This window comes from Rhipicephalus microplus, chromosome 5 (genome assembly GCF_043290135.1).
Source record: "Rhipicephalus microplus isolate Deutch F79 chromosome 5, USDA_Rmic, whole genome shotgun sequence".
Taxonomy (NCBI): Eukaryota; Metazoa; Arthropoda; class Arachnida; order Ixodida; family Ixodidae; genus Rhipicephalus; species Rhipicephalus microplus.
Genome location: NC_134704.1, coordinates 94,635,676 through 94,655,714, shown reverse-complemented (window position 1 = coordinate 94,655,714; position 20,039 = coordinate 94,635,676). Strand labels below are relative to the sequence as shown.

Sequence of the window (20,039 nt, the reverse complement as noted above, 5' to 3'; positions counted from 1 at the left end):
TGTATGTATGTATGTATGTATGTATGTATGTATGTATGCATTGATTGATTTGTGGGGTTTAACGTCCCAAAACCACCATATGATTATGAGAGACGCCGTAGTGGAGGGCTCCGGTAATTTTGACCACCTGGGGTTCTTTAACGTGCACCCAAATCTGAGCACACGGGCCTCGACATTTCCGCCTCCATCGGAAATGCAGCAGCCGCAGCCGGGATTTGAACCCGCGACCTGCGGGTCAGCAGCCGAGTACCTTAGCCACTAGACCACCGCGGCGGGGCTATGTATGTATGTATGTATGTATGTATGTATGTATGTATGTATGTATGTATGTATGTATGTATGTATGTATGTATGTATGTATGTATGTATGTATGTATGTATGTATGTATGTATGTATGTATGTATGTATGTATGTATGTATGTATGTATGTATGTATGTATGTATGTATGTATGTATGTATGTATGTATGTATGTATGTATGTATGTATGTATGTATGTACGTGACCGCCTATAGTTCCACCTTTGCCAGCTGCCCACTAATCGTCCTTGCAAACATCCCACTACGGCCCATCACCGATCCATTACTTCACCAACCATGAAGCATATACTGTTGAGAAGTAGCCAATATGAAATGGAAGATGTCCGTGTATTTATATCCAAGTGTGTGTCAAAGGACCATAGATTGTCTAACAGTGTTCATTCCTTGTTTGTACGTGACCACCTATATTTCCACCTTTGCAAACTGCCCACTACTTCATCCTTGCAAACGTCCCACTATGCCCAATCACCGATCCATCACTTCACCCGCCATAAAGCCGTTTTAATGAAGGGGGAATGGAAGCGACGTATAGCTACCACTTACGAATTGCAGATTTAATTGTATAAATATATACAGTATTTGTATATATAACCCTCCAGCGCTTCACCCCACTCATCATCATTCACTCCGTGGATATGCTGTGATGTTTTTTTTCCTTCTGACGGAGAGGCATTTCGTGCGGTTCGAACACCACTCTTTATATCTTTTCGTGGAGTTAACAAGAGAAGATAATGATCGTTTCATAATTAACAATGATATACAGTGTTTAACGCCCCAAAACCACAATATTATTATGATGGATGCCGTATGGGGAGAGCTCCGGGAATTTTCACCATGTGGTGTCATTCAAGGTGCACTCACATCCCGCAGTACACGGGTCTCATTCATTTCGCGTCTATCAAAATGTGACCGCCGGGATCAAATCCGCGACCTTCGGGTCGGCAGCCGAATACCATAACCGCTACACCACGGCGGCGGGTGATGCTCGTTTCATTCCTGCAGTGATGGCAGTCCCACCGCCATCACATACACTGCCTGTCACGGTCGCCCTCAATTACCTTCTTCTTGCAGCAAGGAAAGAAAGTTCCCAGGACGAAAATGGCCAGCAGAGGACCGGACAGGGCTCCGACCAGCGAAGCCGATGCCTGCACGCAAGAAAAGGCGTTAGAGAGAAAATACGAGAGCAGTAAGAAAAAAAAGCAAAGGTAGTTTTCTATGCAGGCATTGCACACGCTCAAGTTTCTTTTTTTTTTCTAGAAGTTCACCTTGTCGTGGTCATTTCGGGGACGTGCTTTGTGTGACGACCCAGACCGGAAGCCGAGTAAATGAGCGGAAAAGCCGCCACCGACCGTTTGCTTTGCACGAAACAACACTACGCATTCGAAGGAACGTCGAATAATGTTGCACAACCTAATAACACCTAAATGCGAGCTAGCTTTTACGTATCTATAGATAGGCGAAACAGCGCAAAGGAGACACGCCCCAGTAGCCACAGGACTAATGCCGACTGCCAACCGATTTAGTTTTGCCTGATAATGCACTAATTTACCTTGAAAGTGTGCGCACAGGGTTGGGGGAAATTATTGATTATTATAGCAGCGCAGGTGTCAAGTAACACGCTTGTTTATCAAGAAAGATTAGTTGCAGAAATATATTAGCGTTCCTTGTCAGGCTTATGAAGGACGTGCCAAGGCATTTTGTATTTTTAGACTTATAGCAAAAGCTTGAATACTTCACGAGCAGTATGAACTTTGTAACTGACCTCAATACACGTGTATATAAAAATTGGTAGACAGCCATGTTTAGCGCAGTGTATAACTCTTTTTCTGTCGCTATTGGTCCTGAGATTGTCCTAAGGCTCGCGAAGACAGTGGTTCCGACAAGATGGCCCGTCTGCACGATAGAGGAAGGGCTGCAGGAGATCGCGATTTCATACGCTTCTTCACTTCTGCATGAGGCATAGCTTGTGGAGTGCTTCTTGACGAAACGCTCGTTGACTGGGTTGTTCTCATTCACCTTTTTTAGGCAGGAAGCTTAGATAGCGTGGGACAAAAAACAAACAAACAAACAAAAAACAGTTTGTGATTCTGTCAACCCCGCGGTCTTGATGCCATGGGAGACACATTTCATGGTGAGATATGACTACCATTTTATACTTCTAGAAGGATGGCGCTACCAACCGGACGCGTTCACTCATAAGCGTGCGCATGTTTCCTCAGGTTCCTCTTCAGGGTGGAGAGGGGCGAATGTTCGTCGCAGCGACCCTCCCGCCCTTTTCGCTAACGTGTATCACCTCTAAGCTCGGGGACATCAGATTGATTCTCGGCCACAGCAGCTGCACTTTCAGGAAGGCTAAATGCAAGGGCTCCCATGTAACTAGACAATTAGGTGCAAGTGAAAGAACTCTGAGTTACCATAAATTAATTTGGACTCGCCCGCAATAGCGTTCCTCACTGCCATGTCGGGATTTTGCCACAAACAAAAAAAGCTCACATTTTTTTTTGTATTTGCAGATACCGCCGAGACCACTCATAAGGATACCGGTTTTAACAATATATCGTTTATAACAATGAGAAGCTCCTGTACCATCAACTTTCGCATGTTTACTTTGGCGAAATAATCACCTGACAGCAATGACCGCATGCATCATTATCAGTTATAACAATGGATTCTGGCTGTTGGGTGTCCTTGTCAAAGGGGGATGAAACGATATAATTTTCAAACGAAAGAAAACGAGAAAATCAAGCTTCTGAACACCTGCCCACAACCCCATTGCAATGTACCTTAACACCCTTTCGGTCTTGTATGTTTCTTTGCAAGACATTACAGCCCTGTGGCAAAGATGACTTTAAAACGCGTATTGGTATGGAAGCTGCGTTGGCTTCTATTAGAACGTGAAGTTTGACTAAATAGTTGAGACTTCGAAGAGTTTCAGCGTCTGAAATCTCAGACGTTGTGATAAATTGGTTCTATGGCACTTGTGGCAGTACTGTGACAGCATTAAAATATTCAAACATGTCCGAAAAATCGACAACTTAGTCATCCTTGTCCATGGTGTTCGTTTGCACTTTTAATTAATGGGAACCGACATTGTATTTTTCTCAAAACAGCGCGCCACCAAACTATTTTGATTTTTTTTCGTGTAACCCATTTTTATCAAATATAAGTTGACATTATCTTGGCACTTGAGTCTTGTTCTAATTGTTTTAAGTGAGTTTAATTGTATAAAGTTTTTTGGCAAGTGCGCGTGACGAGCAGGGCGTTCCAAGTTTTTAAAATTATTTATCGTAAACTTACCCCACAAGAAGTCATGTTATGACCATAAGCTGCATGCATTAGTTTATGAAACATTCATTCCTTAACATAATAGAGAATGTTAATCACATTTCAGGAACAGCCCGGTGTCTTTCCTAATTATTCATTAGTTTCCATCGTCGCGCTTTCACCCTCCTATTCGTCACAACAAGCAGAACAATTAATAAATACTTGCCTGTATGATAGATTCCATGGTTCCGGTGAGGAAGGCGATCGATATGGAGAGTAGGCCATAGGCAGCGGCTGAAATATCGACGTTTCAGTTTTTCTTTTTCTCGCACAAAGCTGAGAACAGATGCAGTAAATGACGTGTCGACTGTTACTTACACATGTGTGAATTCATCCCGCAAGAACCAGATGCGTTGACTGCTATTTTTACCGGTAGAATTCGATTATAACTAGATACATTATCAGAGACATTATTCTATGACTTTTAAACGTTTTTTATACGCTGTAATGGAGTTGTTTGATATGTGCGTGTCAGTGTGGTTTTACATATGTCCGCTCATGTGCTGTACTTTCCATGAACTGCTCTCCATTTTTTCTTCAAGATGTACGCTCAATATTCACTCGAGGGCTAAGAAGTTACCGGCGCCTTAATTGTGAGCCAAGATCTCTTTATATATCATATCATTTTAAAAAATGGCTTACCCATCAGCTTTGTGAGTCGTAGCGCGGCGGCTTCGCTGATGTTGACCCGAGGCCGAATGAAATCGTCCCAGGTCACCGCTGCCAGAGCATTGTAGCCGGAAGAAAGCGTACTGCGAATGTTGCAAAATATGACCTTTCTATATGGATCGCCTTCTTAAAGCTGTTTACAAGTTACAAGACGGAAGTATAGCTCACGCCCACTACGACTTCCAGTAGGATGGGCTTGCTCTCAGCCGACCATTGCTTGCGTCTCTATACTCTGTTCCCGCTCCACACTCTCAATCTCTCGATCGTTTATGCGCGTATCAAATAGACTTCAATAAAAGGAACAAACTAAGGATTCGCCATGTCACGCAGTAACCTTGTGTACAATACTGCGTGACCTACGCGTTATACGCGATATTGTTAGAGAACTCGTTTAACGGTAATTCTAGGGTCGGTGTTGCCGTCATGCGCGCCGTCTGTGAGAGAAAAGTCGAGGTAGAGGCAAATAGAGAAATAACGAAAATCTCGAGTTGGGAGGGGAATCGAACCCAGTACTACTGCGTGGATAGCAGGTGGTCTATCACAGAGCCAAGCACTCAATTGAAACTGTTACGAAAAAAAAAGGACCCTGTCTGAATCTCATGTAGTGCAAGAAGATTAAAAATCAAACTGGCGTAAATAATTGTTTTTATGATAAAGGGCATCATGAAACTGTGTAGTTGCATTACAAAACGTATAGCGTACTTCGGAAACTCGCAAAATTGTAGTGAGCACTTCGCCATTGTACTTGCAGTTGGCCTTCTAGGGTAATTAAAAAAAAGCCAGTTTTGAACGCCCAGTCTTCGCTTTACTTGCGACACGATTGAGATGTGCACCTAGGGGCGAAGCTGGGCTAACGAATGAAAAAGTGATTAGAACGAAGCCCGGTTATGCTATCGCCATCTGCTCTTGAAGGCGAAGATAAAGCATTCTACAAGTTTCATTTCATTATGCTTGAAACATCGTTGTTATCAGTGCTATATTATCATCATCGTCATTCATCCATTCACTCAACTTTTAAAGGCCTCATACAAAGCAATGCATAAAGAGTAGGGGGAGCAAAAAGATATAAGGACACGTCATCGCTTATTATACAAGTGAAATGGTTGAAGAATAACGCTGAAGCAAATACGCATTGTGCAACGTTGAACACAAAGATAAAGCAAATTATGAAAGTGTAAGAACTATTACACGTGGTTGGTCGTAAGGCGCGAACACAAAAAGTAATAAAGAAATAAATAAAAATAGATCCATGAAAATCACTATTGAAAAAAAAAAAGAAGCTGTGTTGAAGAACTGCTATGTGCGAGGGTCAGGTAAAGAGATAACAACAACAATAAATTGGACTGGGGCGTGCTCTTGAGCAACATATTCGTCATCATTATGTCCGTCATCGTACTTATCATTAGCCGGGTTTAGTTCATGTATTTATAAGCAAGTACCATGGCTAATGCCTTTAAATTACAGATACTTGTTGTCTTCGTTGTCCTTAGGGTAAGAATAATCCCAGGCAATCACGACTGAGAGAAGAAGTACTCGTTTTACATTTGTCTATTCAATAGTGTAACACGAAGCAATGTGCAGAGATAGAAGGGTCCCCGCGTTTCATAATACCTAAGTAAAACAGAAAGATGCAATGACCTCATTATTTACCTAACAAGTAATTTATTTTGTTACTAACTTAACAAACACAATATCTAGTATTAAAATCGCTAGCAGTAACAATGCCCTTTAAATGACTGTATCTCAGAATGAGTTGAAGCGGCTGCCAGCGCTTCGCTTGTTATGAAAACTGACCTTAGGGAACCGCTGAAGACAGACGCCACAAGGAGGCCACTGAGTCCCGGGTAGTTCCTCAGCAAGTCTTGCACAATGTATGGCATCAACTGGAACAAAAACAGTCCTAGAGCTTGCAGCACAGTTACGCATGAATTCACTAAGCAAGAATACTAAGATATTCTGATCTCTTTAGCATGCTGCCTTCTTTCTATCTCTCTATCTTTTCATGCCTGAGTCGTCTTCCCCCAGCGTAGCATAGGAAACCGGATGCGCGTCTGGTTGACATTCCTGCTTTTCCTCCTCCTTCCTCCTCCTTCCTCCTCCCTCCTCTCCTTCTCCTCAACTGATCTTTTTTGGTAGCTGTAAGAGCTATGCATGGAGTGAATATTTTTAATGTTTGAAGTTTATTGATAAACAAAAAAAAAAGATTGAGACATGTCCCCGAAGGAAACCCTGACGGGATGCGACGCCGCAGCGTTGCGCACGGGTGACGTCACGGGTTGAACGGCACTTACGCGGGTGCTCCGGTGAGCTCTAGAAAATTCCTATGGAGCGATGGTTGGTGGGGGTCTTGAAGGCGACACGTACGGACATGTTTCAACGCGTTCGTTAGGCGCGCGTCAGGTTTATTGCGCGTGAACCAACCAGTCGGCGTTGTAGTGAGTGGCGCTTGCAGCAGGTGTTGCGGGAGAACGGACGAAGGGGCAGCTGCTGGCGCCGCGGCTGGCGCGTGGTAGGCGAGAGAGAAAGTGACGTCAGTGCGCATTGTGAGGGGAGCGTGACGTCAACGCGCAGCAGCGGCGTGACCTACTGGGCACCGCGTTAACAGCTACGGCGCGCGGCGCGTTCGTACGGAGGGACAGCGTTACACAGGCTAGTCAGAGAGCTGCTTTACATGTAAAAACATACATCATTCATTTATATAGTGGTTGAATGGGAAGGGTTGGTGAAAAGGTAACTGAATGCCAGACAGAGCACCGACTCCCGCCCAGGCCACAATTATGCACAACACTCAGTAAATACATATACATATATGCAGACCATAATTGTGTAAAGTATGAATACATAAATACAACACACTGTGAAAATATAATAGGTATGTCAATGTAAATCGTAAATACATGAGTTTAATACAGTCGAAATACCATAAATACAGATATAGAGCGAAAAAAAAGGAAAAGAGCACCTTCATTACTATGTTAATTAGAGACATTGAGAAAGCTTTGTGGACTGCTAAAAAACTACACAAGAGTTCACAAGAACGAGTAATATTATGTGGCGTGTTGAAGATAGTTGTAGGATATTATGAGAAATTTAACGGCTGGAAACATTGAATACATGTCACCACCGTTTCAAGAGAAGCTGAAAGCCACTACGTGCCTATAGTTCCTCTTCATTATTGGAGAGCCAGCCTTTAAAGCTGCATATTGCGACAAAAAAAAAAAAACTAGATAGAATACTTTTGTATCGGCGTCTTTTTAGGTATCTTAAGTGCTTACTATCTTCACTGCAAATAATTAATATTTTCATGCTCAAATATGTTTGTCCGAGTATTGTAGGATGAACGAGGCTTTTTTTATTATGTTTCCCAAAAGCCGCTTGTGCCTTCTTCACAACTTAACGCGATAACTCCACTGTGTTTTTGCGTAAGAATGACACCGTCTAGTCCAAAAAATAACCGAATTAATGGGCGAAAATTGCAGTTCATTAGATACACCGAAGAACTGGATCGGCCTGGCAAGCCCTGGTGGGACATTGCGAGATCCTATAGTTTTCAACACAATTGATAGCATTGTTAAAGGAACACTAAACAGAAATAATGACAACTTCATTATTAGTGGAGAAATTTAAAGTTGAAGTTTCATTTCTAAATTTCACGCCCAAATCTCCACGCGTGCTGTCTAAAACTTCCGAATGTATTTTTTGTATTTTCGCGACGTTAGCTCGATGAAAGTTTCTGGAACTTCGTATGTTAGGTCTATTACACACGCAGATGAAAATTTACTTAATTTTGGTTGATTACAATCTACGTGGTACCCAGTAGACTCCTTTGGAATCTGATACGTCAGAGTGTTTGACGCGAGAATCTCATGGTGACGTCTCCACCCGCCTTTCGTTTTCGCGCTTTTCCTAACTTACCAAGCGTCGTGTCGTGGTAAGAGTGGTGTTTTTCGGATTGCGAAATCGTACTTCACTAATACACAGAAAATCGTTTAGCTTCTTTTGTGTTACATTACGTTCCTCTCCATCTGACCAGAGATGTGACGCTCGCTAATGCCCGAGTATGCTTAGAAGGTGAAAGAATGAAATCCTACCTATGAATCGATTAATCGATAAATTTACCTGATCTGCTTTGTCGATGTCGCCAGTGAGCGTGGGGTCGCAGTCCCGGTACACGGCGTAGAGTGTCAGCCCCGAAAAGACGGACAGCAGCAAGGTCAGGGCCACGCCGGGAATGTTGAGCAGCAGCGCCCTATAACGTGCGATTTTATTTTAAGTATCTGCAGCTTCTGTGGACAGGAGATGCAGAGGGTTCGCGTACGGTCGGCCAGACAGCTGACCAACAACAACAGAAGCAACAACAACGACCACAACAAGTATTTACAATAAGAGATAGTGCTACTAACATCGTGTAGTAAGGTTTTGAACCATTGTGTACGACAATGGGCACTAGCACTTTCTAGTGCCTACTATTCTAAATAGTGTTAACCTATCGCATACCCATGTAATAGCAGATCAGTTAGGACTTGCAAAGAAGCGCGCCAAATAAACAAAAATTTACTTTTATCGCGATAGCAATTATAGGGATATTCTCGGCTGGTTTTGCCGCCGACGTCGCCGTCACTCACCGTATATGTTCACGTATCTGTGTATATGTAAAGGCAAAGAAGAAAATTAATCGAGAAAAAGACTCCAGCATGCGGAATCGAACTTGGATCCGTGAGTGCGAGGCGTTAACCACTGTGCAACCGAGAACCGCCTCCTTCAACGTTCAAACGGCAAAATATTTATATCTAATACTTACCGCTGTTGACGGGCATCTCGGGGGCGGGGGACTATCGTGTTTTCAGCATTATCAGCAAGATGGTCCAATGAACGCGCGGCGATGCGTTCTTTCTTTTCCCACGCGTACTTTTGCCTACGGAGACCAAGGAAGTGGATGCTCTGCACCGCGCCTTTATCTCACGGTGGGAAGAATCGTACGTCTTGGCTGGCGTTGTGCTCTCACAGGAATGATTCTGTTATAGTTAGTGGGCGCAAAAAGGTCACTGCAATCACTGCACAGTCTCCGTTTGCGAAAAGGGCACGCTTTTCAGATACAGCGATGTAGCAACTAAGACGCTTGTTCGCGTTCATCAGTACTTGTGAGTACGTTTCATGTGTCATTTCTGCGTGAGAAAGGTGGGGCACGTTTTGACCTGCTTGCCATTTTGTGCGTGGCCTTCCAATTTGTTGCTATTGGGTTCATTGCTTCGCCTTTGCAGCAAACCTGTTAATTTTTTTCTCGTTCGCTCCCGAAACATATCTAATAATTGCGATCAGCAGTTCTTTGGCCAGCAAAAGGGATTCCAGTTGGTGGGATGGTGGACATGATGATTTGAAGTCATACTTCACCAACTATTCTGCTCACACACATGAGGGAAGTAGCCGCAGCTAACTTGGAATAAGCGTGAACGAAATAAATGAAATGTATAAATATGCAAGATACGCCGACAATGGTACTACAACCATGGACCTGCAGTACTTAAGCCTGATTCTCTAAGCATAGCACTTTCTTTTCGCTTTCGTGGCCTCGCTTCGCAAATTGAAACCAACATACAGAAAGAGAGAGAGAGAAATGGAGAGGAGAGGCAAAGATGCTAACCAAGCTTTCCCAAACACAGAACACTAAAAGTAACAACCTCCATTAGACTGCTATGAATGCCTTAAAATTTAATTTTTCTCTTGTGCAAAATCGAAGACAGCAATTTGGGTTGCCTCTACAACGTGGGCGCATACATCTCTTTTTTAGGGGCGAAGCTCCCTAAAGCGGCACCCGTTCGTCCCTTGTCGTAGTACGTAACATGTCTTATGCTTTGACCTGCCGGTGGGAGATTTCTCCTGTGCGTTGTTGAACAATAAAAAATTCGCAGCGTGCGCGTTAACTAAAAGCCAAGTTCTCCCTTCTCTCATTTCCCATTCGCAGCCATCGGCATGTACATTGAGCACTATCTGACAAGAAAAGGTTGGTACGTCATACTCGCTGGGCGTAACCTCCTTGGTTTTTGAAAGGTTTAGCGAGCGTTCGGCCGCAGTGCCTTGAATACAGTGAACTAGTATATACCATGAACTCGAGGTGGTTAAAAGTGGGAAGTGGACCCGAAGCGCAAGCAGTAAGAAAGTGTGCGTGTGCCACCTCTCGTTTAGTCCTTGGAATGTCCGCTGGATGGCGGTGCTTCTATATGGGGGATATATGCTGAAAAGATGCGAGATGGTGGTACTTGGAGTGTCGAATAGATGGACGAACGGACACATAGACAGATGCATGGATGGACGCATGAACGGACGCAGGGGCGGCTGCATGGACGAACGCAGGGACGGACGCATGAGCAGACGCACGCATGGACGGGCTGATGGACGCATGGACGGTCACACTGACGGACGCATGGACGGACGGAAGCAAGAACGAATGGACGGACGAATTCTTCGCCCCACTCTCCATCATTCACTCCGTGGATATGCTGCCATTTTTTTTGTTCCTTCGTTGACGTAGCCAGATGAAATGTTAAGAATTCAGCCCCCTTTCCGCGCCTCATCACTCACACCTAGAAAATAGGGATTTTTAGAATAGCGCACCGCGATGCTTTGCGGTGCGGTCGCTGCCACTGTGCATGCGTCGTAACGCGAGTCGGCATTCGCGTTCGCGGATCGCACGCAGGAAATCCGAAATTGCGTGCGGTGATGGCGGTCCGCATGTGGCCCGCAAGCGCTGGTTTCGAGGCTATAGATACGGTGTCACTGTGATCGTGCGTTGCGGTTTGCAGCAGGGCAAACGCTATTCTAAAACACTTATGACGCCCGCTTTGCCCGCAACGCCCGCAGCGCTTGCAAACGCTATTCTAAACTTCCTAATATTGTATTTGCATCTATATATCTACACACGCACACACGATACGTATGTGAATAGAAGACGTTGAAAATGCTTGCGTTTAAGGCTAACTACGTTATAAATGTGGCGCAACGTCATTTGCAGCATATAGCTATGACGTAAGATATTTTTTTTCACTGACACGATTAACGTGAGTGCGCGATTTGGTAGTTCATCAAGAAAATTTCAACAGTGCGAAAAAAAAAGAGAAATCGCGAACGGGCGAAAAGAGAACTGACATAGACAAGCGCTGACTATCCACTTATATTTATTTAAAAAAACATATAAGTAGCGAGAAACAGCGATGCATTCGCAGCGGGCCAAGGGACAAAAACCGTGCATGAGCGCTAACAAGCGATGAGTTAAAAAAATAATACCAGAAAGAGCTATATTACAGAGCATCCCCGTCGGAAAGATAACCAACTTCCTTTTTGTGCGAGTCAATGCAAAGCATGCTAGTGCATATCTCCTTCAAGCGAGCATCGTGGACCATCTCTGCAATTTTTCTAGAGCACACAGTTACTTCGAATATTACACCTGTTTTGTTGTGGGTACGTATAGGCAACCGCACACCCTTCAATGCGCACTCAAATATCCGGTATTGCCGCTGTGCGCATTTCGTCGGTGTTCTCGTAGGCGTATATTGAGACATATTGACGGGAGGTCGACGCATTTCCTTCCGCATGACATTGTAATGACAAGTCCCTGTGCTTAAGCGCTTGTCGGTGTCAGCTCTTTTTCCTTCCGTTGCCACTTTTTACCACGCTTTTTAAAATTTTCTCTGCCATACAGGTGATTTCGTCGTAAAATCGTTTGGCTGTACTCTATATCAATCTCTAAATAGAGCTTAGAAAGGAAGGAACGACTTCCGCGTAGTATCACTCACCTGCGTGCTCTTCTGAGCGACTTCATGCTGGAGTAGCGCTGCACCTGAGTTTGGCTGGCGCAGTAGGCGCTCATCCATCCGATAGTCCAGCCGAGGACGACATTCCAGGTGGTGTACGTGTCGTAAAGGCTTGTGCTCCAACTGTGATGGCAAGATGGCATGACAAAGCAGGTCACCCGACCTATCACTCACTGCGACTAGCACATGAAAGTCGGATCTGCAGTATATACAAGAGCAACCACCACTCCACCTCTAACTAACAACACTGCAGAAAAACGCGAACGGAACGGAGGTCACCACATACGAAGCGCTGTACAGTGTCCTCTCTCCTGGCCAAGGTTGTCTGTGTTGTAACCATTTCGGCATGAACAGCCAGCTCTTCCAAACAATCGCGTTCTTATATAACCACGCCTGTTCCTGAGTTATTGGAGACAAAGAGTTGTGTCACGTAAATCGTAATACACCACCACTGTATTCAGTGCTAAGCATGTGAACACAGGATGCTTTGTTGCCAAGTGTAACATCCGTTGAACCAGCTTACCATTTATGAAGGCGAAAGCTTTAAAGATTAAGGCAGCTTCGCCATGCTCGTGGTAATTAAACCCTGAAGAAAGTGCGGAGGTGGGCAGTCTTTTTTTGTTTCTATTTGGCTTATCTTTTGCTACTTCTCTTCTTCTATTCTGTTCTCTGTCCTAGTATAGTCTTTCTTGGAGACCTTCTACGCAAAATTTTGGACTGTATGTCTGTCTGTCTGTACATTTGTATGCTTGTATGCCCTTAACGGTAACCTAAACGGCACCAAAGGGCCCGAACTATTCTCCAAACGACCGATTTTCCCCAGCGCCCAGCAATATTGCTCAAGATTCAGCGTTCATATTTGTGTGATTGTCAATTAAAAAACAATTATTGCACAAATCTGGGGTACCATAACAACACGTCAATATGCTGTATGTGTGTTTCTTACTAGGAAAAGCATACATACGTAATAATAAAAACCATAGCGTTTATCACTTTGCTCTGACCAGGCGACACTTGCACGAAAAGGCAAGTGTTTCACACGCTTTGCTGAGACGACACGGTGGTGGCACCTACCCGTCGCCTTGCGTTCTACACCTTATCACCTCCAAGACGGGCGCGCAGGGAATGCGCGCTGCATTTTCCAAGATAACTGCCAGATAGCGCTCATGTCTCACGTGTGACGTGACGATGCGTTCGTTTGACTCCACTGCACGCTCGAGGCACTCTAACGCAGCGCGTCCAGAATACAATTCACCAATTTTCTTGCGCAGAACATCAAATAAACGTTTTGTTCACTCTCTCCCGACGCAAGACTATCGTTTTTTCACGACATTGGCAGTGTAACATGCAGATACAGGGCCATTTTTTTTCAGTTTTTTTTCTAATTTTTATTGACATATCTTTTATCGCAAATTCTTTCCATTTTTTTGTCTTTCTCTTTCTGTTTCACGCTTGATTTCTCTTTGAATTTTTACATGTGGTTCATGTTTTTGTGTTTCTCTAGACACATCCACCCTTAATACCATCATCCAGGTGCTTGAAGAAAAATAGGAAGAAGTCACGTTATTATCATTATCAGTACGTTCAAAGAACAAGCGCAAGATGGCTGTGCTACATGTGGTTTCGCCTGCATGACACCAAGTGACGACGATAGCATTCGATCACATCAGTGGAGTGACATGCCCATAGAGCCGATGAGGACGAAAATTGGACGCGATGATAGCACCGTCTGGATTGTGGCGGCAGTTGTACAAAGATTGGAAAATTACTCTTTTACTGACAACTGAAAAAAGTTTTTATTATCTTCTGCACTCAAGTGGTTTTCTTGAACAAATAATAACTAAGAAAATTGTTTGTATATATTATAGCTGCGCATAAAACGAAGTGGTTTTTAAAGCACCACAGCGTTTTGATATGGCGGCTGACCGTTCGCATAGCATACGACAACGTCGTCGTCTGCTTCTGCGTCATGGCTGTCCTCGCTAGTTAGATCAGCTCCCTGTCTAAATTTATCTCGTTTGCATATGGAATAATGCAGTAAGCTGCTTACTAGAAGCTCACAGGTATCTTGAATACTTGCTTTAGTAAGTGAGTGATTCGGTATACAGGCCGAGCGAAACGACAACGGTGATCACACAAACTTGCAGCAATAAATTGTTTTATTGGACGTCAATTGATGTTTAAATGAAATAAAGGTCACGTAAGTGGCGTTTTTGCATGTACAGCAGTGAGCAATATGCGTAGTACGTGCGTACCAAGCGGGTACGCATGTACTACGCGTAGCCCCAACGCAGATGCCCGGAGCACAGAAGCTGCCCAGCGCTGACTGATATATCAATCGAACTCCACGAAAACTTCACTGCCGTAAGTAAAGGTGTACCCCTATCGTTCCTGCACTTCTGTACCTCAAGATGTCGTAACACCTTGTTGAGAGTATTCGGCCAACTTTCTGTAAATAACATCAACGTATTTACCAGCGTTTCACTAGCAGTGCGGCCTGACTGTTCGTTTTCGGGTTCGCGCTGCCAGCTAAAGTGGGTCACTTTCTAGTCTTCCACGCGTTCGCGCTATCTTTGCTTATAAATGCTTAAAATAATTGTGGAGCATTTTTATATGCGTACTATTTTCAAGTCTTACAAACAAAATCGTCAAACAAAAGGCTTAGATGGCGTTTCGTTTGCCGTCACTGGCGGTGCGCTGTCGTTTCGATGGTGGCGACGCCTCACAGCATGGACGCGAAGCTCCCAACACGCCACGGGTCTGACCACAGGATACGACAGCCAGGCCCCCTATTGTGTTCCACGCTTCCGAAAAAAAAATATTTCAAATTTGAAAAGTAGGCGTCGGTATCAACACGAACGATTAAAAAAAATCGCGGTATCATGAAGCACGTCATACATCACCAAAATGTGTACCGTCATCATCCAGTAACTTGACACAACATGACGTCACGTGATGTCGTCATCACGTCGCACGTGACCATTGCTTGGTCAAAAGCGACCCGATTCTGGAGGCAATGCCTGACCGTGTAAAAAAAGAAAGAAAAGGTACAACTTGAGAAGTCTGCGGTATTTCCTCTTCAGAGGCGGATGTGCCAAAGCATGCGCCATTGAGCGTGCTCTCGAGATTGGCGTTACGAGTGAGACGGTTGGTGTCCCTGCCTTAATCGGAGAACGTTGCCACGTGAAGGAGAGGAAGAATTTTTTACTTGAGGGGGGGGGGGAGAATCGGCTGCCACGCTTTGTTCGTGTATGCGATGCTTCTACGGACTTCTTAAAGTTGCGTTCGACTACAGGTGCCGAAAGCTTCAAAGGTGGAGCGAGCGGAGATGCATAGATTAGTACGACTGGCTGACAAGAAAGTGGCTTTTGCCTTCACATCATCATAGGCCCATTTCAACTTTTAATCACCGATGCTCACGCCCCGTATCTTTGCACGCTCCCGGTTTGACCAGGCAGAGCAGTTACTGCCGGTGCATATTGCGGCTGATTGGCAGTCGCCCAAGTTTTTAATGGAGATCGTGGTAGTCAGAAAAATAAATGCACGTGTTTTGTTTGTACGCTAAAAGCACATATCATATGGAGTTGTTGCCATTCTTAATCGTGCGCTGTGAGAGGGTCGGGGATTAATAGACCCTTTGGACAGAACCAATCTGTACGTCTCACGTACAAACACTGCAGACGAAGTACGGGTGCAAATACCGTATTTACGCCACCACAAGATGGTTCGCGAGTTTCTTACGCGATTAGCCGAGAAAACGTGTGGCCGAGTCCATTCGTATGAAGTAAGCATTGAAAGGACGCTGGCTCAAAGAGTCGGGAGTAGTCACGGTGTCATGAAAGTGCGTTCTAGTCAGACTATTGAATATATAATGGACACTTGTGATGCGAAACGGCGAGAATTATAGATGGGCACCTACTCGGGAAGACTAACATGCTGCTGCTCCCGTTTGACATGGAATCACCCCCTAACAGGCTTGTATTTTTCTATGAAATCTCTAAGGTGCATTAGTACCAACCGAAGGTCATAGCCTGTTATATTTTTTATGAATTGGGACACATTGCCAAATACTGCCTGTCAGAGGAAGTCTTTAAGCAATGTGGACGAAAGCACTCTGAGGATAGTGAATGCGATAATGAGCTCTTCTGCGTCGCCTGCCAAAAAAGGGGTCGCATATCATTGAGCTCCGCCTGCCCCAGTCGCGTGCCCAAAAACATAAAGAAAATGAGCCACAATTCACAGGGTCAATAGACCATGAGCTGGTCTCAAGTAGTTCAGGCAGGCACACCGAAGCAACGTCAGCCATTCAGTGTCTATGAACAGCAAATCAAAGATTTCTGCAAAGAAAACAAAGAATTAAGGATGATGCTACAAGAGATACTGGCGAAACTACCACGCGATCAACGATCTACTCAAACAGGTACAGCGGCACGCCAACATGAATCGACTCGAACAGCTAGTGACACAAAACGCGCGAGTTCAGGGAGTCGGGTCGGATGATCATTGAGCCGGAAAGGAACGGCAAGCTCAAGAAAACAGCAACAACCAGAAAATGTACATCCCTAGCAGAGCAGGATGCTCTCAACATCAACGCCACTTACTGCGCAAGGCTCGAATATCGCAGATGTTTAATATCCTGCGCCACGTATGGTCCACAGAAACTCAACGCTTGGAAAAAAAGACTGTGGGAAGAATTTCAGACCGTAACAAATACAATACAAACCCAAACGCAAACTATATTTAACGAATTCCACATTTTTTTTAAAACAGAAAGAGCCCAAGCGATGCAAGAGAGTAAAATAAAGCTGGCTTCGACTTATCATTATTTAATCAAACTGTCACAGTTTCAAACAGAATGGGCCCACTTTAAGGCATCAAATAGGATGACTTGAACCTCTTGTCATATTATTGCAGGAGACACGAGGACCGTGCACGTGTGCCATTAGAGGTTACCGTACTTTTCAGCAGGCTACTATAATACACCAGGGTAAAGGGAATGAACAGTCGCGAGGACAAGCCACTCTCTTAGTCAAAAACGACTGTACTGCAACTGAACTGCGAATTCCGGAGATAATCAACGAACTCAGAGAAGTTGTGGCCATTAAGCTTTGCCCGCGTGGTCAGCGGCCGCTGCTTGCAGTTTCCGCTTATTACAGACCGTTGACGAGCAAGGATCAAAACAGTTCTTTCTCGTGGCTCGGTAAAGTGCAGGCGCAAGCGAGCAGTCTTCCCGTCGTGGTGAGCGGAGACATCAATGCCAAACATCCATCTTGGGGCTACGTCAAGACTGACTCGAGAAGACGTGCTCTGCATGAAGCAATAGAAATGTCTACTTTAAACGTAACACACCAGATACACCATTCGCATAGAGCTATACATGTGAAGCAGCAGGACACGACACCTGATTTAACGCTGGGTACTTCTGGGTTGATAAGGTGATGGGACTTAGATTGGACCACACGGGGAAGAGATCATTTGCCTATAATAATTACGCTTAATTGCAAAAAGTTCAGGAAAATAAGGCAGGTAGTTGTGTGACTGGAACAAATTTCGAGTAGCTACCGGAGACTGATTTGCGAATTTCAAGGAATTGAGCGCTATGATCGCAGAGGCGCGAGTAGAGGCAAGAAAGACTATTCCATGTGACGACACTACGACTCACATAGACGCCCACCTTGCAAACCTTTGGTGAAAGGGCAATCGTCAAACCCTACATTATCGACACACAGGGAAACGCCATCGAGATTTAATGTCTCTTAAATGGCAATACGAATTGATAAAGAGATACCAAGAACTCCTAGAAGCCAACGAATGGCACAATGCCTGCGAGAAGCTTGTACGCGAACGCAGCGTCAAAAGGCTGTGGGGGATTTTGAGGAGTCTGCTCGGGAGAAAGGAAAGTGCGCTTCCACTTATGGAACATTTCGTGTGAGAGGACGCTTCAACGCTGGAAAATCATGTCATTCTAACTTTCTCCCGTCACGCCACGGAAACATCACCGGGGCCATTCCCTACAACAATGATTGACCGCCCGAAACCGGATCTTGACAAGCCCTTTGCATCAGGGGAATCAATGGCAGCCCTGGCACAGGGAAAAATAAGATCAGCTCTTGGACATAATGGAGTAACTTGGCAAGAGCTTCGAAATCTCAGCAATGAGCCCAAGACAAACTACTAGCAATTATTAATGAGTCCTGGGAATCCGGCGATGTGCCAGAGTCACTTAAACTATTGCTCATCTATAACCCATACCTAAGGCGGGCAAAAACCACACATTTTCAGCCAATCTGCGGCCTAGAGCTATAACCTCAACAGTGTGTAAACTGATCGAAAGAATGTTACACACGAGAAATCAACAATACATTGAATACAAACGACCTAGCCTACACCCGGCTCAAGCAGGTTTTTGACCGAACATGGGTACGCATGACTGCCTATGGTTGCTCCGCAGAGCAATAAACTGAAGATCTTGCAAGCAGCTACCAGACTGCGTTATAGCAGTTGATATGCGTAAGACTTTCGATAATGTGAAACAACAGATCCCATTAGAGGAGTTGGCGGCGACGTACCCGAGCCAAAATGCATACAATTGGATTCGCAGCTTCTTCCAAAGCAGCCCTATCAAGCGCCATGACATGGCACCGGGATGGAGCCCCATAACCTATTACTTGGATAGGGTTGTACTCCAGGGGTCAATCCTCGAACCTATGCTTTTTAATCTAGCCATGACACAAGTTGTAGAGAGGCTTGATGGAGACACTACCGTGCGTTTTACTATATACGCATACGACTTTACAATATGGATGGAAGCAGTGGATTATCCCGATGAGCGGAGTATGCAAACAGAACTTCAAGCAGCGATTCTCAGCCTTCCGGGTACCTTAGATAACCTTGTCCTAGATTTGTTACATGAAAAGACCACATTGCTCAGTGTAAATGGGAAACGACCAACAAATCCAAGCGGGATTACACTACACATCGGCGAAACAGACATCACATCTTCAAATGGACAAATAAGAATTCTTGAAGCACAAATTGCTAGCTGCAATAGCCCCAACGTTGGATTTGCACTTTAAAACGCAACTGGAATCCAATGTTGCACATGATACGACGCACATCAAATAAGTATGGCGGGACACGGCAGAATGCATGCCAAACACTCTCAAAAGGAGTGGCAGTCTGGCAGATTCTGTACGGGGCACCTATATGATTTCCCCAATCGAGATCTCAGCGACATTGAAACGTCGCACAGGTAAACTCTCCGAATGATCGCTAGACTGCCAAAGCACACAAAAACGAGGAACTGCTCCATCTGGTACCTATACCACCAATACGAAACATCATAAGCGAAGCACAATTTTGAATGCAATATCGATTGGAAAGCACGCCACAGAAAAAATAGGTTATGGCAGGGGTAACCAGGCCCACGTGATGCCAGTGGCTGAGGACCTGCTAACAATGCCACCATAGTAAGTGCCGCTAGGTACTCGGAGGAAACGACGTCCTACCGCCAGACGAGATGTGAAAGCCAGAAGCTACTTGAGAAGAAATAAGCTGAGAGCAGACCTCTGGAACACCATTGGCATTTAAACTGATGCTGCAATCAGAGGCGAAAGAGCCAGCAAGGCCTGGGTATGTACGTATGCACTACAACAGAATGGCTCTCACAGTTATCAGCTTCGCGGGAATACAACTCCGCACGCAGAGGGATTGGATATATTGGGTCTGTGAATACTGTTCCCCTCATTTTGGGGGGCATCACTAGCGAAAGAGTTCACTATGGTATCCTTACAGGTTCGTACGAGACAGTAACTGAACTGACAGCGCCATCCAAAAAGGATGCTGAAGCCAACGACACAGGCAAAAAGATAAAAAGATTTCAAGACATCAGAACAAATGTTAAGATTCTCTGGACACC

At 44.8% G+C, this 20,039-nt stretch overlaps 1 protein-coding gene across 1 annotated transcript in view; it reads right to left on the bottom strand.

Annotated features, from left to right (window-relative positions):
* The window catches only part of LOC119174331 (sodium-coupled monocarboxylate transporter 2), a 76,862-nt gene that overhangs the window by 20,670 nt on the left and 36,153 nt on the right, over positions 1-20,039 (bottom strand). Inside the window, exons 7-12 of the mRNA XM_037425188.2 lie at positions 12,104-12,244; positions 8,433-8,562; positions 6,108-6,196; positions 4,287-4,396; positions 3,811-3,878; positions 1,379-1,465 (exon numbers count right to left, since the gene is read on the bottom strand). Coding sequence (XP_037281085.2) covers positions 1,379-1,465; positions 3,811-3,878; positions 4,287-4,396; positions 6,108-6,196; positions 8,433-8,562; positions 12,104-12,244 — 625 coding nt within the window. The remainder of the gene's footprint in view (positions 1-1,378; positions 1,466-3,810; positions 3,879-4,286; positions 4,397-6,107; positions 6,197-8,432; positions 8,563-12,103; positions 12,245-20,039) is intronic.